This window comes from Emys orbicularis, chromosome 4, assembly GCF_028017835.1.
Source record: "Emys orbicularis isolate rEmyOrb1 chromosome 4, rEmyOrb1.hap1, whole genome shotgun sequence".
NCBI classification, from domain to species: Eukaryota; Metazoa; Chordata; order Testudines; family Emydidae; genus Emys; species Emys orbicularis.
In genome coordinates, this window is record NC_088686.1 from 66,576,167 (window position 1) to 66,594,580 (window position 18,414).

The 18,414-nt window shown below is 44.3% G+C and overlaps 1 protein-coding gene across 1 annotated transcript; it reads right to left on the reverse strand.

The window, feature by feature from the left end:
• Positions 1 to 8,201: 8,201 nt before the first annotated feature.
• On the reverse strand, positions 8,202 to 17,664 carry LOC135877604 (acyl-coenzyme A thioesterase 1-like). The gene is made up of 3 exons (XM_065403101.1): positions 17,017 to 17,664; positions 12,138 to 12,340; positions 8,202 to 9,354 (listed from the first exon to the last, which is right to left on the reverse strand). The coding sequence occupies exons 1-3, from the start codon at positions 17,630 to 17,632 to the stop codon at positions 8,752 to 8,754; spliced, it is 1,422 nt and encodes a 473-aa protein (XP_065259173.1). The 5' UTR covers positions 17,633 to 17,664; the 3' UTR covers positions 8,202 to 8,751.
• Between the last annotated feature and the right edge of the window lie 750 nt (positions 17,665 to 18,414).

An 18,414-nucleotide genomic window follows, 5' to 3' on the forward strand; every position in this document is an offset into this window, starting at 1 on the left:
CTAATTGTGTAGTATCAGAGGGGTAGCCGTGTTAGCTGAATCTGTAAAAAGCAACAGAGGGTCCTGTGGCACCTTTAAGACTAACAGAAGTATTGGGAGCATAAGCTTTCGTGGGTAAGAACCTCACTTCTTCAGATGCAAGTGAGGTTCTTACCCACGAAAGCTTATGCTCCCAATACTTCTGTTAGTCTTAAAGGTGCCACAGGACCCTCTGTTGCTAATTGTGTAGTGTAGACCAGGCCTCAATCAGGCATAACTGTGCCAAAGCCAGGGCCAACTCGAGTTTTTTTGCCGCCCCAAGCGGCAAAGGGAAAAAGAAAAATCAGATTGAGCTGCCGCCGAAGAGGAAGAGAGGGAGTGAAGGACTCGCCGCCAAATTGCTGCCGAAGACCCAGACGTGCCACCCCAACAACGGACGGACTGCCGCCCCTTTCTATTGGCCGCCCCAGGCACCTGCTTCCTTCGCTGGTGCCTGGAGCCGGCCCTGGCCAAAACACAAATGGGGAGTGAGATTCAGGCTTATCCCTAACTTGAAAAGCAGAATAGATCCCTCCCAGCCCTGAGACTTTCATTTAAGATTTTTGTTTGTTTGGGAGAGTTCTGCCTTCTACTCTTTGAGCTCTTGAGAATAGCAACATGAATAAATCAAAAGTACTGATACTAAATTTTTCCCATTTCAAACCACAAACCAGAGGTTGAGAGGGAAGAAGTTGAGCTGCTTAGGTTTCCGAGAAAAAGAATATTCCTCTGAGAAGGAACTGACACCTAGAAACGTCCAGCACTGAAATCCAAAAACCCAGTGATCAATGTAGCAGACAATTTAGGATGGAGAAAGGTCTTACCTTACTAATATTTTAAGAACTCAATTTATACCTGTAAATAACCAAATATATAAGGATGTGAACAAAATTCAACTTTCATATTGTAGGAAGTAGAAATAGGACAAAAGGAGGAAATCTAATGTAGGAAGAGGCCTTGAGCCATCTTTCCTCTTACTTTCAGCCTATAACCTTTGGCTCTGGTGTCTCATTAAGAGGGAAGACAGGTGTATGATCTTTTAAAACTAGCTGGAGGCTATTATGAAAGATGGAGCCTACACGCAGGGTCCAGGGACAGCACCCTAAGAAGAATCCCAGACTCAATATTCCTGATATTTCTAAGATTTAGAAAAAGCAGAAAAAAATGCTGGTTCTTTTATTTAAATGTGTAATTGTTTTTAAATGTTTAACTTCTCCATGAACTTTGACTCTAGAGCCATTTGGACATATGCATTCTTTCACCCCTGGAGCATTGAACTATTTATGAACCCATTGTTTTACCAACCAAATCTCTAGTACCCTCTTTCCCACATGAGAGAAGACTTTAGATTCTAGACAAGTGGTCATTTACTTCTGCCACCCACATCTATTTAGGAAATCTCAGCAGCTATGCACTTTCCTGGAATGTGGTAACATGGGCAAAGCTGCAGGCCAGCATTGCAGGCTGCGTAAAAGGCTGCATTTCACCAGCTTTTGAACATTGCTGATAGGCCACATTCAAATTTCACCTAATCTCTCTCTACCTTTATTACATCAATAACATGGGATTTGAAGCCTGAGGCATTTGCCTTGTCACAGAGTCATATCAAAGCATAGCTACTCTAGGTCCATGCCTAGGACATCAGCTTCTGGAGTCACAGTCAACCTGTGGAACTCTGCCAGAGGATGGTGTGAAGGCCAAGACTATAACCAGGTTCAAAAAAGAACTAGATAAGTTCATGGAGAATAAGTCCATCAATGGCTATTAGCCAAGTTGAGCAGGGATACAAAACCATGCTCTGGTGTCCCTAGCCTCTGTTTGCTGGAAGCTGGGAATGGACGACAGGGGATGGATCACTTGATGATTACCTGTTCTGTTCATTCTCTCTGGGGTACCTGGCATTGGCCACTGTCGGAAGACAAGATACTGGACTAGATGGACCATCGGTCTGATGCAGTATGGCAGTTCTTATGAGAGCACAATCTCACTCTCATTTAAAAAAAATTCTTTCTAGTTTTCACATGTGCAAGAGAAACTTGAAAATGTGAACAAAGTATAACTGGCCTCTCTGAGCATGCAGACAGCCTGAAACAATAGCTCCAGAGAGTGTGAATGTAATGCCTCGTTCATCTTAACTCTGAAACTTGCTGCCACTCCAAGGAAGGATGGAATCCACGGGCAGGACCATCGCACGGGGACAACATGTGAAGTGTGGCTAGGGCCACTGATTGCTTTAATTCAGACCTTCCTCTTTATTCTGTAAGGTGGCTGGTTGGCCCTTCCTTCTTATACTCATCCAGCACCTTTACTTGGGCCTGCCAGATTTGGAAGAGCAGCCCTCCAAACACCACTACAGGTTAAGCCCTTCTCCAAGTTTTCTGCTGCTCACTCCAAGACTTCTGCAACCACTGGAAGATCACTCACAGGCAGTGTTTTCCCCAGGAATTGAAATTAGGTGGGGTGTTCAAATTTACGGGGGGCGGGGTCAGGGCCGATGAGGGGTGAGACCGTGAGGGTGAAGGTGGGCTGTATGGCACCATAGTAAAAACTGAAAAATGTTTCATGACCATTTTATTAGATTTTAAAATCATCACACAAATTAAAGTTGGCTACTCAAGCCTTCTATGAAGCACTACCTTCTTGGTTTCTTGTTATAATTTTGCACAACTCTGTTAATGAACTTCTTGAATGCAATGCATTCATCTTTGGTGGCTTCTTGTGTGTCCGGTACTTCCATTCCTTCAACTGATATGCTCATTAGTTCATTCACATGATCAGGCAGAAGGCGACTTCTTTCAAAACACAAAATTCTATTCAATGATGAAAAAGAACGCTCAGCTGTAGCTGTTGTGACTGGGAGTAGCAAGAGATGAATTCCTACTTCTTTCAGCCCAGGAAACATAGCATAAAGATCGGATCGAGCCACTAGTGATGATAAAAAAGAAGTTGACGTCAAATCTTCATTCATTCGTCGTATGATACTCCATTCTGTGTTCAAATTCTCTATTCTGTCCTGAGCACATGGCAGCCCCATTGCTGATAGTGCCTCACTCCACTCAACCGTCGGTGTTTTATAAGACAGGGATCTGTAAAAGCTACGTAGAGGTTGAGTAGAATCTAGACGTCGCTGTTGTAGATTTTTAAGAATCAAGTCTGTGTCTTAAACGCTTCTTGTCCTCTTCACTTAAGGATTCAATATAAATGCCTTCATTAGTCAACTTCTGGACTGAAGTCTTTGCTTCTTCCAGTACTTTTTCAATTGATAGCTCTCTGGTTGATCCAAATGTAGCTTCTATTGCTGGACAAAGATCTACTACTGTGGTAGCAGATGCCTGGATGGCATTGTTTAATGACCCAAGTGGTTTCAACAGTAGACTTACAAGAGAGAGAATGGCAATAGTCTTCTCTGAACGTAGTAGCAAAAGTAATCCACCAGCCTCACTACTTAGATCCATCCCATCTTGGTAGATACTTTCCAAAGCCAGTAATAACGGCTGGAGTAATTTTAAGACAACAGCCAAAGATCGCTCATGAGAAAGCCAGAGGATTTTCCCAGGTTAGACTAATTTGAACTTCAGTCCCAGTGTATCTTCTATATTTTCCAAGATATTCAGTCTTTTTGGACTCTTGCTGAAAAAATAATATAATGAAGACATTCAATTTATAGCTTTTTTAATGTCTTTTGAAGAGTCTGCAGCTTGTACTAGCGCTAGTTGGAGTACATGATCTCTGCAGTGTGTATAGGCGAGATTAGGGTTACACTTTCCTCTGAGCAAAGCTTGTGCTCCACCATGTCTTCCAGAGAAGTTTGCAGCTCCATCAAATGCACAAGCAGCCATCTGTTTGGGGTCCAATTGACATGCATTTAACTCTTCTAAGATGTGGGTTGTCACAGATGCAGCCAATCTTTCTTCTATAACTTGAACATCTAGAAATGCATCTACTGGCCTACCACTGACATCAAGATAACGTACACAATGACTTAATACTTGATGCCCATTTGCATTGGTGCATTCATCAGCCATGTATGCAAATTTTTTGAATGTGGTGAGAGAGTTCTTCACTTTTTCAAGTGTTGAGTCTTTCACTGTTGCACCATACGCGTCTAGCCAGTCAGTTGAGTTTCTTGCAGAAAGATAGTGAGCATTTACTGGTCTTGTTCGGAACCAGTGTTCAACTTCAGGATGAACAAGTGACAATGCACTTAACATTGGCCTCCAGTTTGTAGTGTGTGGTATCTCTTGCTTAAATAGAAAGTATGATGCCATGGCCACGTTTGTTCGCATGAACTGTGTTGTGTCTCCAGCATTCTTAACAGCCTCATTAACACTCACCAGTGTTGTCCTTGGTCAGTGGAGACTCAGAGTTCAGAGGTGCTTTCACATGAGTTCATCTCCCAGGTGGGGAGCAAGAAGGTACCTTGTTCGTTCCTCCATCTGCTCATTGTTCGGTCTGGCCACTGTTGTTCATTGTGCCACCATTCACTCCATCGCTCTGTTGCTAATGGCCCAGCACCATCACCTTCTGCTGCCACCTGCCACTGTGACCTCTGCGAGTTGATCTCTTGAGGTTCCACCAGCTCCCAGTGATTTCAGCTGAGCTCTCAGTGGGGGAACCTCGCTGCTAGTGCAGACTGGGATGTCTCTTCCACAGAAACACTCTCCCACAGCAGGTCTAAGCACTTAGACCTGATTATCAGTGATTTCAGCTGTAGTGGTCACTTAACAAAACAAAAGACTATCTATGAAGCCTAAACAGCTCTGTCTTTAAACAATGGAGAGAGACAGGTCAAATAGTACTTGTGATTCAGGCAGACCATCAAGCAAAACACCTGTCCCCACCCTCCCTCTTGATGTCCTAAATCAGCAAAGGCTAAGTACAGTTCTACTGTCCTTTACTCATACACGAATAACAACATTTCTTTATCCCCCGCATTCAAGTGATTTGTAACCCAACCCCAGCCAAAATCTATCACTTGGGCAACGCAGCTCTATTTGCTGGATACCTAGGTAGATTAGATGTGAATGTAAATACAATCTGGTCCTGAAGCCTTCCCCCCCAGCCCATCACTAGCTGTCAGGAAGAGCTCATTTAGACTTTGCTTATAAATCATAATTTGAAATTATTAGGTTGGCCAACATCACCGAAATGAATGGACTGACATGGTCATAAAAAACAATAGCTGTATAAGGAAGCTAGTCTATGTTCATATTTTTCAAATCTATTATACTTTTTCAGATACACGTATTTTATGATACACTTTATATGCTCTTAAAGTGTGTATTGTTTTAATTTCAATTCAAATTTCCAAACAATCACTAAATTGGCAACACTGGGGGCACATACAGCAAAAAACCCCAGTGGCAGTGAGGCTCGGATCCTGGCTCAGCTGACTTGGTTTCACGCTATGGAACTAAAAATACCAATGTAGGCATTCCTGCTTGGGTTTGAGCCCAGGCTCTGAGACCTTCCCCTCATGCCGGGTTTCAGAGCCCAGGCTCCAACCCAAGCCCAAATGCCTACACTATTATTTTTAGCCCCATAGCATGAACCCAAGTCAGTTGACCAGAGCTCAGAGTCTCTCTGCCATGTTGTTGGGTTTTTTTTGCTATGTAGATGTACCCTAAGAAATAAATGTGCTCAGGATTCATGCTGACTTGGACTGACACATGTGAGCAAATCTCTTCTCCAGTTCAACTTAGATGGGGCTACTATAATGTGGGTGCATAACTGGCTGGATAACCGTACTCAGAGAGTAGTTATTAATGATTCCCAATCCTGCTGGAAAGGTATAACAAGTGGGGTGCCGCAGGGGTCTGTTTTGGGACCGGCTCTGTTCAATATCTTCATCAACGACTTAGATATTGGCATAGAAAGTAAGCTTATTAAGTTTGCAGATGATACCAAACTGGGAGGGATTGCAACTGCTTTGGAGGATAGGGTCATAATTCAAAATGATCTCGACAAATTGGAGAAATGGTCTGAGGTAAACAGGATGAAGTTTAACAAAGACAAATGCAAAGTGCTCCACTTAGGAAGGAACAATCAGTTTCAGACATACAGAATGGGAAGAGACTGTCTAGGAAGGAGTACGGATCTAGGGGTTATAGTGGACCACAAGCTAAATATGAGTCAACAGTGTGATGCTGTTGCAAAAAAAGCAAACATGATTCTGGGATGCATTAACAGGTGTGTTGTGAGCAAGACACGAGAAGTCATTCTTCCGCTCTACTCTGCGCTGGTTAGGCCTCAACTGGAGTATTGTGTCCAGTTCTGGGCACCGCATTTCAAGAAAGATGTGGAGAAATTGGAGAGGGTCCAGAGAAGAGCAACAAGAATGATTAAAGGTCTTGAGAACATGACCTATGAAGGAAGGCTGAAAGAATTGGGTTTGTTTAGTTTGGAAAAGAGAAGACTGAGAGGGGACATGATATCAGTTTTCAGGTATCTAAAAGGGTGTCATAAGGAGGAGAGAGAAAACTTGTTCACCTTAGCCTCTAAGGATAGAACAAGAAGCAATGGGCTTAAACTGCAGCAAGGGAGGTTTAGGTTGGACATTAGGAAAAAGTTCTTAACTGTCAGGGTGGTTAAACACTGGAATAAACTGCCTAGGGACGTTGTGGAATCTCCATCTCTGGAGATATTTAAGAGTAGGTTAGATAAATGTCTATCCGGGATGGTCTAGACAGTATTTGGTCCTGCCATGAGGGCAGGGGACTGGACTCGATGACCTCTCAAGGTCCCTTCCAGTCCTAGAATCTATTAAATCCTTTTTATCTATTTCTATGTACAGGCTTTTTGAGGGAGTGGATCTTGCTTGTGTTGCTTGTTTGTTAAAGGACTGATAGGCCCCTCATGTCATTTAATGTAACAGCTTACTACACTGAATACAAACTTACATATAAGAAGATGACAATACAGTAATAAGCCTGCAAAGTCAAGCACTCAGAAGTTAGGAAATGAGGCAGAAGTCCAGAAGAAAAAATAGTATGATCATAATATATGCATGGGCAACACTACTTCTGACATTTCATAACTTCCGAGTGCTTGATCTTGCAGCCTTAATGTTCTTTTAATGTGGTGGTTTTCTATATAATTTCCTCGGTTGTTATTTTTTAAAAGCAAAGTACTAAAACAAAAATTCCATCATGTGAAGCCATATTAACCCCAACATAGGTCATCAACAGGATTATAACTTTTAGATCCACCACAGCATAGATCTCTATCACTTGCACCAATGGAGTAATTGGTTATAGTAGTAGGCTATTATCCTGTAGGTGGACCAGTCACTAAAGAGGCATGGAACACACTCTTTGTTAATGGGTTTGACAGCTATTTGCTGACAGCAGAGTTTTGTTGGGACTCAGGAATTCTGGACTGTATTCCATGTTCAGAAATGAGTGCATCTCTAGTGGTTATAGACCCTTCTGCTCCATCTCCCCCCACCTGGCCCCTTCTGTTTCTATCTCCCCTGCTTCCATCTCCTCCCACAGACTGTGTTCTCTTCTCATCCCTCTGAATTTGAGCAACTCAGGCTGCACTTTCCTTTCCCTCTACACAGCCAATGCTGCAGCAGTGGGGTCACTGAGATCAAAGGAGAGACACTCCCTGCTCTCTGTACTTGTGTTTAGTGCTACAGCAGGCAGGAGGAGCAATTTCAGGAAAAGTCCTGCTCAGCACATGCAACCTTGGAATGGATCATGCTCAGTCTGGTCAGCACAAGGAGCTGTATGGGGAAGGGGTGTGCTCATTGCAGAGAGAATCTTTAAAGATTAATACTGTCAGCCTCTAACAAACCTCTAATGAGCATGTGCAAACTTCAATTTCTAGAGGCTTATAATTTAGCTAAATTGGGCAGATTTTTACAAATCAACAAGAGGCATATCCCTGATACTAAGGTGATCCACCTGCCAAATTTTGAGTCCCTGCTCCAAACCATTGAGGCACTACAACTTCTGAATAAAGCAGTTGTAATATTTTAACACAGGAAAACCAAAAGAGTTCCCTACTCTTTCTTGGAAATGGCTGACCCATTTTAGCTGAAACAAAAATCAGACTGAGGCAGATGACTGGCACAGAAAATCTCAGTCCAAACAGTTTAAGTCTGGCAAAGTTACAATCAGTTGAATATAGGGCCTTATAATGGAATGTGTTAGACAACCTTAACCTGTGTCGCTGCCAGCACTTCCTATAATACAACTGCACGAAAATCCTCAAATATGTATTTATTTAATTTTAATGATAATGAAAAAAAACCTCCATAAAACACTGAGTTGGTTTTACAGTCAATCAATTTTAGCTTGGATTTGCAAGGCACTGGATTTTGAAACTTATCAAACCAACAAACAGTTTAAGTAAATTTAATTCAGAAGCAACAGACAATATTTCAATTCAGTTGCTTATAATCCAAGCCATGAGACTAGAATGAGAATCATATGTAATGGCTAAATCCCCACACAGTAGGCTGAAAGTTAACTCTACTGTGCACTAATCCTCAACTTGTGGGGTGTGACTTGCAAGTGGGTCATGTCCCATGGGCTGAGAAAACAGAAAACCCTCTGGTTCTCTAAGGTCCAGCAGCAACCTGGGCAGTGGAGAGGAGGAACAAAAAAATTCAGCTTAAAGATTTATTCACTCAAATTCCCTTTCATACTCACTGAAAGATTCTTTTACCCAAGTAAACTTTAACAACTAGTAATTTTATCTGTAAAATGCACCTTATAGCCAGGTGTGTCACAGCTTGCCTGTTACACATTGTTTACCACTGAGGTGTTTGTGGAAGAAGGCTTGGATTTTCTGCCAAGCATCCACTTGTGCCACAGAATGAGCTTTGGGCTCACCTCCCCAGATCACAGGGTTGCCAATCAACAGGTGCATTGAGGCTGGGCACATTGGGGAAAAGGGTGGTTCAATATAATGCCCTGCTCCAGGGTAACAGACTATCGCAGGCTTTTCCTTCCCATGAGCCTGCAAACGATTGGAGGCTTCAGTGGCAAAGAATTCACTCTTCCAGTTATGATCATCTTTGCCAACAATGAACAGGAAGTGCCCCTCAGCCTTCTCCAGTGGGATAAAGCTTTGACGGTCAGGTCCCTCTAGTGGGTTATTCAAGACATCCACAATATCTGCAATCCCAGATTTATCAATCTTGATGCGCTTCTGATTGATGCCAAGAGGTGGAATGGTGATATCCTTGTAACGAAGCACTGCACCCACATTGGCCACAGAGCCATTGATGGTGACAGTGGCAGTAATGCCTTTTAAGAAGGAAGCCATGGAGATACATAGGTCACCACCTTTAGAGATTCCAAGTAACCCAATTCCAGGACCTTTAACCTGAGTGGGAGAGAAAGAGAGCTCATTAGCACTGAATGGAAATTAATAATCTTACATTTCTATAAAGATCCAAATGGATAAAAGGTGCTAAGGGCTCAAACTCTGATAACTGTATGAACTTCATAGAAATCTATTCACCCTCTAGTGAATGCTGCCACATCTGGAGTGGGGTAGAGTGACTGTTTTTACATTGCGAAGTGATGGTATTACAGATAACTAATTAATATTAACTCCTAGGAGAAAAGCCACTTACTGAATCAGCAATAAACTTTCCTGTAGTAGCCTAGGTTTTCCTTATAATTCTTCCATCCATGTACTAGCTCAGCCCAATTCTGCATAGTTTATGAGATCACAGCTTGAGGAATGGCTTCAACCTCACTTCTAAGTATAACTCACTGAGGGGGTCCCTTGCATTTTAGCTGGGTTTGAGCTTACTCTCAAAAAAAACCCAAAAAAACTTGCAAACACATTTTAAAACAACTATATTCTAGGTTGTTTTCAGATCTAGTGTGTTAGGGAAAGAGGAGGACATCTATACTGAATATTAATTCCCAGATAAAAACTATGATAAACTTGTGTTAAGACTGAGTACGTATTGGCATTTTAAAGAAAAAACATTTCAGAGATGCTGTTGTACCCACTGGACATGTGTGTTATACTTCCTCCACTGTGCCGAAGGGAAAGAGGATGCAAGTTGTTTACAACTCCCAGCTATGGAACCTGGCTCTTTTGCTCAATCAGTAGATAGATTTGTGCTTAGAACTCTGGAGGTCCCTAGTTGAATCCTGGTGTCAAATAAGATGGCAGTTGTCATACTAATTATCCTCACACCAAGTATTACAAGCCCAGGAAATTCAGAGTTAGGGTTCTACTTAAAGAAATCCAAACATATTAAGATACAATAAAACACAGTTAAGGCACCCAAACAACTTTAACTCCAGTCTATATTGATGCAATACAATAACCATATTATAATTAGTGCACAATAGGGTTTGCAGCCCCAGATGAGAGTAAAACCAATTTTTAAAGATACTGTACATTCAATTTGTCCTCCCTCATAGTGGTCACTGGTGGAAGCCACCCATGACCGGTTCTAGGGGCGGGTAAGAGGGGCAGTTGCTCTAGGTACCTTCTTCCAGGGGGTGCTGGCACAGATTGGCTTTTTTTCCCTCCACTCCAATTGGTTGGCCATTTTTGCTTTGCTGATTGGTTGGCCTTCCCCTCCCCCCCCCCCCTTCTCAGCTGCTTGGGAGAAGGCACCAAAAATGTTTTCCGCCCTGGCCAGCAATGTGAAGGCAGCTCGGCATCCCTCTCATTGGGAAAATGAGAGATGGCACCCATTTTGAAAGGGGCCAGTTCTTCACTGAATTCTCTGTAGAACATCATTATTCTTCTACCGCTGCTGAAGGAGAAACGTTCAGTTAATAATAATGCTAAAAATGAACATTAATCCCGAGAATGTTTCTTCAACTGTAGCTGATGCACAAAACTGTTCAGGAAGTTTGAAGAGTCCACATTATTCTATTATTAAGATAATTTGGCATAGAAAAAGAATTCTTAAAAGGGCCCATTTTAATTATTTTTTATCTCAAACTACTCACAATGTACTTGTAAAGAAAGACATTTATAAGAATTTACTCAAAGAATAAGTGCTGTAATTTTGGAAAGGATACACTGTAATCTTCTTTAAAATACCAGTAATTGAATCCCTGCTCTTAGTTCAAAATACTCAACCGTAATTATGGAACTGTCACTGGTGCTTCCAGAGTACTTTCCTATATAGTTTCCCATTTATAAATGCAAATTCATTACAATAAAAAACTGCATGATTTTGGAGATAAAATATTTGTAAAGGATTTAATCTAACCAGGTTGGCTAACTCCATAATGATTCCAGAGTGCTCATCAAGTGTAAGACACTCAAATATGAACACTTAACTAAAGACTGTGCCATAGTTTACTAAGATTACTCTCCTTCACCACCTGTTTCACCACTAGCATAAGTGGCTGCAACTCCACTGGCTTCAAAGAACTGGAGGTAGGGGTAAAATTATGCAGGCCCTTCAAAAGATGAAGGGCATGGAACTTTAACATGATAGAAAATATAATGGGGGAGGGAGGCACTGACAGCATTCAAAGAGGGTGGGGCATCCTGTGCTCAGTATGGTGGGAGAGAAAGGGGATTTTACCAATAGACTTTTGGGGTAGATTAGAGTGGCTCTAGTGGTTGTGGCTATTATAAACTGTACAAAGACAAGGCCTCAAAATATCCATCACCAGATACTGGAAACAAATGCAGTTCCAGAATACAAAATTTTAACATTTAGTAGTGACCATAACAGCTTCTTAAACTAAAAGGCAATAACTTAGTGTTTGTGGACTTCCTTGAACTGTGGATCACAGAAGCTTGCCATGCATAAAAATACTCTGTCATGGCCAATCTACAGAAAAAATAAAACAAAACCCCTTTTGGAAGCTCGAGAATCTCCGGCAACAGCCCTCAAAAGAAACAAACACAACTTCAGTAGAATTTTATAATGATGTGTAGGTGGGTGGGTTGGGGGAGTGGAGGGGGTGTCAGTAAGACACCCCCCAGGAAATGGTACCAGCTAAAATGCAAAGCTCAAATGGACCAGTCATAGAGGATTACCAATACAAGTTGTTTACAATGGACTTTGATAGAGCTGAGATTTTAAGCACAGCAGCTGTGTATCAAATATTGCTTTACAACAGCCTTATGATGAGAGCTCCCTGTATCATGGGAACACCCATGAATAAACTGACCTGTGAGTGTTGCAACATATAGTTCACAGCTTCCTCAAAATACTCTAGATGGAATTCCTTCATATCTTTGGGGAGATCTTCATAGCCATAGTAAGCCAGAGCCAGTGTGGCAAAGCCATGATTGGCCAGCAGGCTTGCCCTATATTCAGGAAGTCCCCCTCCAGTACCATATATGTCAATGATTCCAGGAAAGGGGCCATCTTCTGTAGGAAACCAAATAAAGGGATGCAATTAGCTCAAAATTCTTCCTTTACATTCCAAATTTCAAACCATTTGGACTTACCTTGCTCTAAAAAAATTTTTTTTTTTTTTTTTTTAAAAGAAAAGCTACAAGATGAAGGTTCACTAGGCTCTCCATAAACTACTAAATACTTCGGAGATTAGAATAGAAAACCTGCTATGTCATGTGCAGGTCTGTATAATAATACATATTCTTGCAATTACTGAAGAAACCAAGGATTATTTGACAAGCCATTATTGATTGCGATTTCCCCGACATGTCTATCTTATGATTTAGGTGCCAGAAATCTTTATTATTCAATAAAATTTACCAAAAAGAAAAAAAATTCAGCCACATTGCAGACACAAGTCTCCAATTCCTTTAAACCTTCATCAGTCTCTCAGTTTGACTCCACCTTGCCCCATACTTAGAGAAGGCCTCAGAAACAGGTGGTTCTTGCAATGGGTCCTGCAGGTAATCAAATCCAAGATCTAGTGCACCAAGGCAGAAGCAGGGCCGGCTCCAGGCACCAGCACCGCAAGCAGGTGCTTGGGGTGGCCAACGGAAAGGAGCGGCATGTCCGGCTTTTCGGTGGCAATTCAGAGGCGGGTCCCTCAGTCCCTCTCGGAGGGAAGGACCTGCCACCGAATTGCCACCCAAGAACGAAGCAGCGGTGGTAGAGCTGCCGCCGATCGCGGCTTTTTTTTTTTTTTTTTTTTTTGCCACTTGGGGCGGCAAAAACGCTGGAGTCGGCCCAGGGCAGAAGACAAGTTTCAGAGTCTTGGACTTCACTGAGAACACGTTGTTACCTCCCTTTTATAATCAGGTGGTGCGTGTTAGCTGGAGTCCCTCCTGTCTTATTAAATATTAACTTTTATCATTTTTGTATGTTAAACACTCTTAATTCTATTATATGCATTTTTATTCTGTGTATCTATTTATTGCCCTACATATATTTATGTAGGGCAATCAATGAATGAATGAATGTCCAGGGAAAATAGCCCTCAAACTACTAAAAGTGTCTACAGAAGTATGTTATAAACAAAACTGGATGATTGATAAGGGATATTTGTTATTGCACATGTTTTCTGTAATGGATTAAATAAGGATCCATTGAAAGACGTTTATAAACTCAATAAGAACTGCTGATTGTCACAGCTCTCAGTAATAATGACCAAATTAGAATTCCCTTTGGCTTATTGATCCTGTAACCCAGGGGTCGGCAACGTTCGGCACGCGGCTCGTCAGGGTAAGCACCCTGGTGGGCCGGGCCAGTTTATTTACCTGCTGACGTGGCAGGTTCGGCCGATCGCGGCCCCCACTGGCCGCGGTTCGCCGTCCCGGGCCAATGGGTCGGCGGGAAGCCGCGGCCAGCACATCGCTCGCCCGCGCCGCTTCTCGCCGCCCCCATTGGCCCGGGACAGCGAACCGCAGCGAGTGGGGGCCGCGATCGGCTGAACCTGCCACATCAGCAGCTAAATAAACTGGCCCGGCCCGCTAGGGTGCTTACCCTGGCGAGCTGCATGCCGAACGTTGCCGACCCCTTCTGTAACCTAAAGATACCATAAAAGAAATCCCATAAGTAATTAGGTACAATGAAAATTTCAAAACAGAACACATAGTGCAATTAATTATGGGAAAGTATTTTCCCTCCAAAAAGGAGCTTCTTTGTCTCACACTCTATAAAAGGACAGAGGTTTGCGGACTTGGATTGGGAACGAACACTGTCAGCATTCCACTGGGTACACAGGAAGGGACCAAATTACCTTCTCTTCACCATCTTTGGGGTGGTAAAGTATGTCTTCCTGTATTCTGTGTAGTGCTGTACTAATCTCTGATTGTTAATCTTTGATTAAACGATTCCATTTGAGCCTATTTGATAATCTCAAATTATTAAATTCAAACACACAACACATTCCTGCAGTGGCCATGGTACAACATGGGAAGAGTTGGTGTCTTATGTACTCTGTATCCAAGCCATTAAGTACAGCCCTACATAGAAAGACCTGTATTCAGATAATTTTGATGTTAGATAAATTTCTGGTTATCACTGGTGAGGTCTGCATGCAAAAGAAAAGGATGCAGTCTTCTTGTCAAGTATAAATGATTAAAAAGTGGTCTTGACTAACATTGATCCCAGGGCACATGAAGAGCAACTGTAGACTTCAGAAAGACTCCAAGGTTAAGAATCTGAGAAATAAAGAGTGAGCATACCCCACCAGTCAAGGCTGCTAATATAATTTCTGGCACTGTCTCGGCTTGATTGAGTTTCAGTCCATCCCTCATCTTTGCCAGAGTCTATGTTAATCATGGCCTAAGATACTTCACCAAACTAACAAGTCAAAAAAGATGGAAATATATAGAAAACTAGTTATTGAAGGCATAGCTCAACCCTCTTTATCCCCCATACTTCCTCACTAACCTCCTGAACAGCTCCATTGTTGAGCAAGAAGGATAATGAACTAGAGTCCCCCTCCCCGCATGTGATAGCCCTCAGGCATATGAGCAATTCTCCCTTTCGGAACTTGGCTTGCAGAAAGTAAGGAATGCAGCCTGGGAATCATTGCAAAAGTCTGCAAATGTATTGACAGTTTGTGATCAATAGCATTCAGGTTAATTGACAGATTTAAGAAATTCAGCATGGACACCTTTGGGAGCCCAGCCAACCCCATAATGGCTGTTTCATACTATATCCAGGTCAGAAAAGTCAGTTAGGCCTGGATCCACAAAGGGCCTTAGGTGTTGCAATCCTTATCTTTTAATACTTTGAAAAGTCACTGGAATCCACAAAGCCTGAGTTAGGTGCCTAGTCTCAATGAATAGGGAGAGACAGGCACCTTAGAAAGCAATCTTCAAAAGCCAGCACACAAGGAGGGGAGCCACGTGTTAGCCAATGGGAGATGTGACAAGAGGTGTGTGTCCTAAGCACAACCCCTCTCAGGGCGTTAGGTGCCTATGTCCACTAGCCCTCCACAGCTGGGAACCCCTTTCTTGGAGTTAGGCCATGTTGGTGCCTAACCTGTTTCTTGCAAGCAGTTTGGATGCTTACCTACCTCCGCTCAAAATGGCAGAGGGGAGGAAGAGGAGGTGGACTCTCTTGTAACTGTTAGCCCAGTGATTATTATACTCACTCAGGATATGGGACAACCTGGTTCAATTCCTCTCTCTGCTTGTCGAGGTGAAGGGACTGGAGGGGTTTTATCTCATCTCAGGAGAGTGCCCTAACCATTGGACTATAGAATGATTCTCTCTCTGGATCAATTAATATTTAAAGGCTTTGACAAGAGAGACTAAGACCAACCTGCATCAGAATATCCCATAGTTCAGCAGTCCCCAAACTTTTGAGGGTCATGCCCCACCTTACCCCGTCCGTGCTCCCGCAGAAGCTGGGGCCAGGAGCGGGGCCGTGGCGGATGGGGGAGGATGGACCCGGACAGGGTTAAGGGGGCTGAGGCTGCAGCTGGGGATGGGAGCCAGGGACACGGCTGGGGGGCGGGACTGGAGCAGAGCTGGGGGTGTCGAGGGGAAGGGCTGGGTAACGCTCCCTCCCCACCCTCTGGTGGCTAGTCCAGACCCCACCAGACTGTTCTCCACACACCCTTAGGGACCTCGGGCGGGTTTTGGAGTGTGAGGGCCCGCAGGTCCCTCTTTCTCTCACCACCTCCACCCACCTGTCCCCAGCTGGGACATCCTGCCTGGCTGGGGCAGCCCTCCTTGGTGCCCGCCCTTCAAACGTTACAGTCACAAGTAAAGGTAAATGCCACACACTTTGAGGACCTCTGCCATAGTCAGTGGTTAGGACACCATCAGAGAGATGATAGATCCCCATTCAAATCCCTTATCAGGCAGAAGGGTGAACTGAACCAGGGTCTCCCACATCTTAGGTGAGAACCCACAGGATAAAGGTGACCACTGCTGCTGCCGCCGCCGCCACCTCCCTTCCTCGTTGTTTGGTGTGGCATTAGCCATGCTCCCAGTATGGAGTGAGTGAAGTTATGAAGGTGTTTGGAGGACTGCATCCTTGGCTCAGCCTCATTGGTGCTTAGATACTATAGCGATGGGTGTGTGCCCTAGGTTAGGGGCTCCGTGGGCCATAGGGCAGTTCCTGTGCTACTCTTCTGAGAGCCCCGGTGTATGAAGGTTTATTTTGGAAGCTGAAAACTCCTGTGTGTGTGGTAACAGGAGTACTTGTGGCACCTTAGAGACTAACAAATTTATTAGAGCATAAGCTTTCGTGGGCTACAACCCACTTCTTCGGATGCATAAAGAGTGAACCATATATTGAGGAGATATATATACACACACATACAGAGAGCATGAACAGGTGGGAGTTGTGTGTGTGGTGTTTATACGGATGTCGAATGGAAGACTGAGGTCTAGTGGAGTGACATTATGTGCGGCTTTGCGGGAGGGGGCTGCACTTTAATGCGAAGCCCGTTTTTGAATGGTTCTGGGCCACTCGCTTTTGGCGCGGGGCAGGGTTGTGTGTAACATTCAGCAGCAGTGAGAGGGGCTCCCCGGGACTCCGTCTGGAAATGAGGCGGGAAATCCCGACGCCCTGTGGAACGCGCGACTCAGCAGGCTGAGGGGCTGCGCCCTGCCCGGCTGCCGGTGGAAGCCCCGAGGAGGGAGGCGTAGGGGCAGTGGCCGGTTACTCACCAGGAGGCAGGAAAAGTGTGGCCCGGATCCTCCCCTCTCGCACCGGGATCCTCCTCACCCCGTCCCGCAGGAAGCCCCGCTCGTGGGCACCCCTGGCCAGCAGCCGGCTGGGGAGGGGCCCGTGGCCCTCGAACACCTCCAGCTCCAGGCAGAAGGGGCTCTGCACATCCCGCTTCACCAGCCGCCTGAAGGGTTTCTGGGGCTGAAGGGACCAGAACAGCCCCATGGGCTCCAGGCCGGAGAAGCTGCCTCCCAGTCCCGGCAGCGCCGGGGAGCGGGTGACGTCCAGCTCCCCGCTGCTCTCTGCCTGGTAGCGGGCGCAGGACTGGAAGAGCTCGCCCCCCTCGTCCTGCAGAGACAGACGGAGAGTGACCTCCTGTTGCGGGCACAGCCCCTGCACCGTGATGGCCAGCGGCTCATCGAACAGGCTGCGTTGGGCGGGCGAGAACTGAACACTGGGCGCCATGGAGGAAGTGGTGGTGGTGCTGGCGGCGGCGGCGGCCCCCAGTGCCCGGGCTTGGCCGCGCCTGAGCAAGCGGTGGCAGGGTCGGAGCAGCAGCGTCTGCGCGCAGAACGTACCAGCTCCATGGAGCGTGACCCGGGCGGCTAATGCCATCGTGCGGGTTCAGGCCGCCCCGCCCGCACTGCGGGAGGACTGATGCACCGATCACCTTCCGCCCGGGGGTGCGCTTGGGTGAGTGCTGGGGAGTGGGGACTGGCTCTAGTGTAACACTGACGGCAGCTTCCTTCCTCTCTCCGCTTCGAAAGAGCCACTATGAAGGACCTCATTTATACTGATGAAAATTGTAGTAATTTGTAGGGGTTGATTCCTAATATTGATGCAAAAATGGTTATTAATAAAATTGTTGTAATGAATTCTTATGTTAGGTTTTTATAAACTTGCCTGTGCCTTTATTAAAATATAAATACTTAAGTATTTGAATATACATGGTGCTTGAAGAAATAATAGCTTACATATTTGTCTTAGTTACTTGTTTTATTAAATGAAATATTCAGGCTAATTAGAGAAACAGAAAATTTCCTCTTTCTCCCAATAAGTGACAGGTACAGAAGCTTCCAGGAGAATACCTCATCCTTACCCATAAATCATCTTTTCCAGGTTCAATTATAGATTGGAATGCAGTTTATAAATTTTCTTGTAATGATTTAAGTAGGATATTGAAATGCTATTGTGATTTAAAACACCAGAATGGTTTAGACTATGTACAGTAACTCCTCGCTTAACGTTGTAGTTATGTTCCTGGAAAATGCAACTTTAAGCAAAACGATGTTAAGCGAATCCAATTTCCCCATAAGAGTTAATGTAAATAGAGGGGGGTTAGGTTCCAGGGATTTTTTTTTCTCCAGACAAAAAACTATATATTATATAGATATACA

Bases quoted from the DNA above. Each gene is read 5' to 3' on its own strand.
- LOC135877604 (XM_065403101.1), bottom strand. From the start codon at position 17,632: ATGGCATTAGCCGCCCGGGTCACGCTCCATGGAGCTGGTACGTTCTGC. The intron at 12,341-17,016 runs GTGAGTAACCGG...GGTTTCCTACAG, and splicing joins CACACTTTTCCTGCCTCCTG to AAGATGGCCCCTTTCCTGGA. The intron at 9,355-12,137 runs GTCAGTTTATTC...TCTCCCACTCAG, and splicing joins ATATGTTGCAACACTCACAG to GTTAAAGGTCCTGGAATTGG.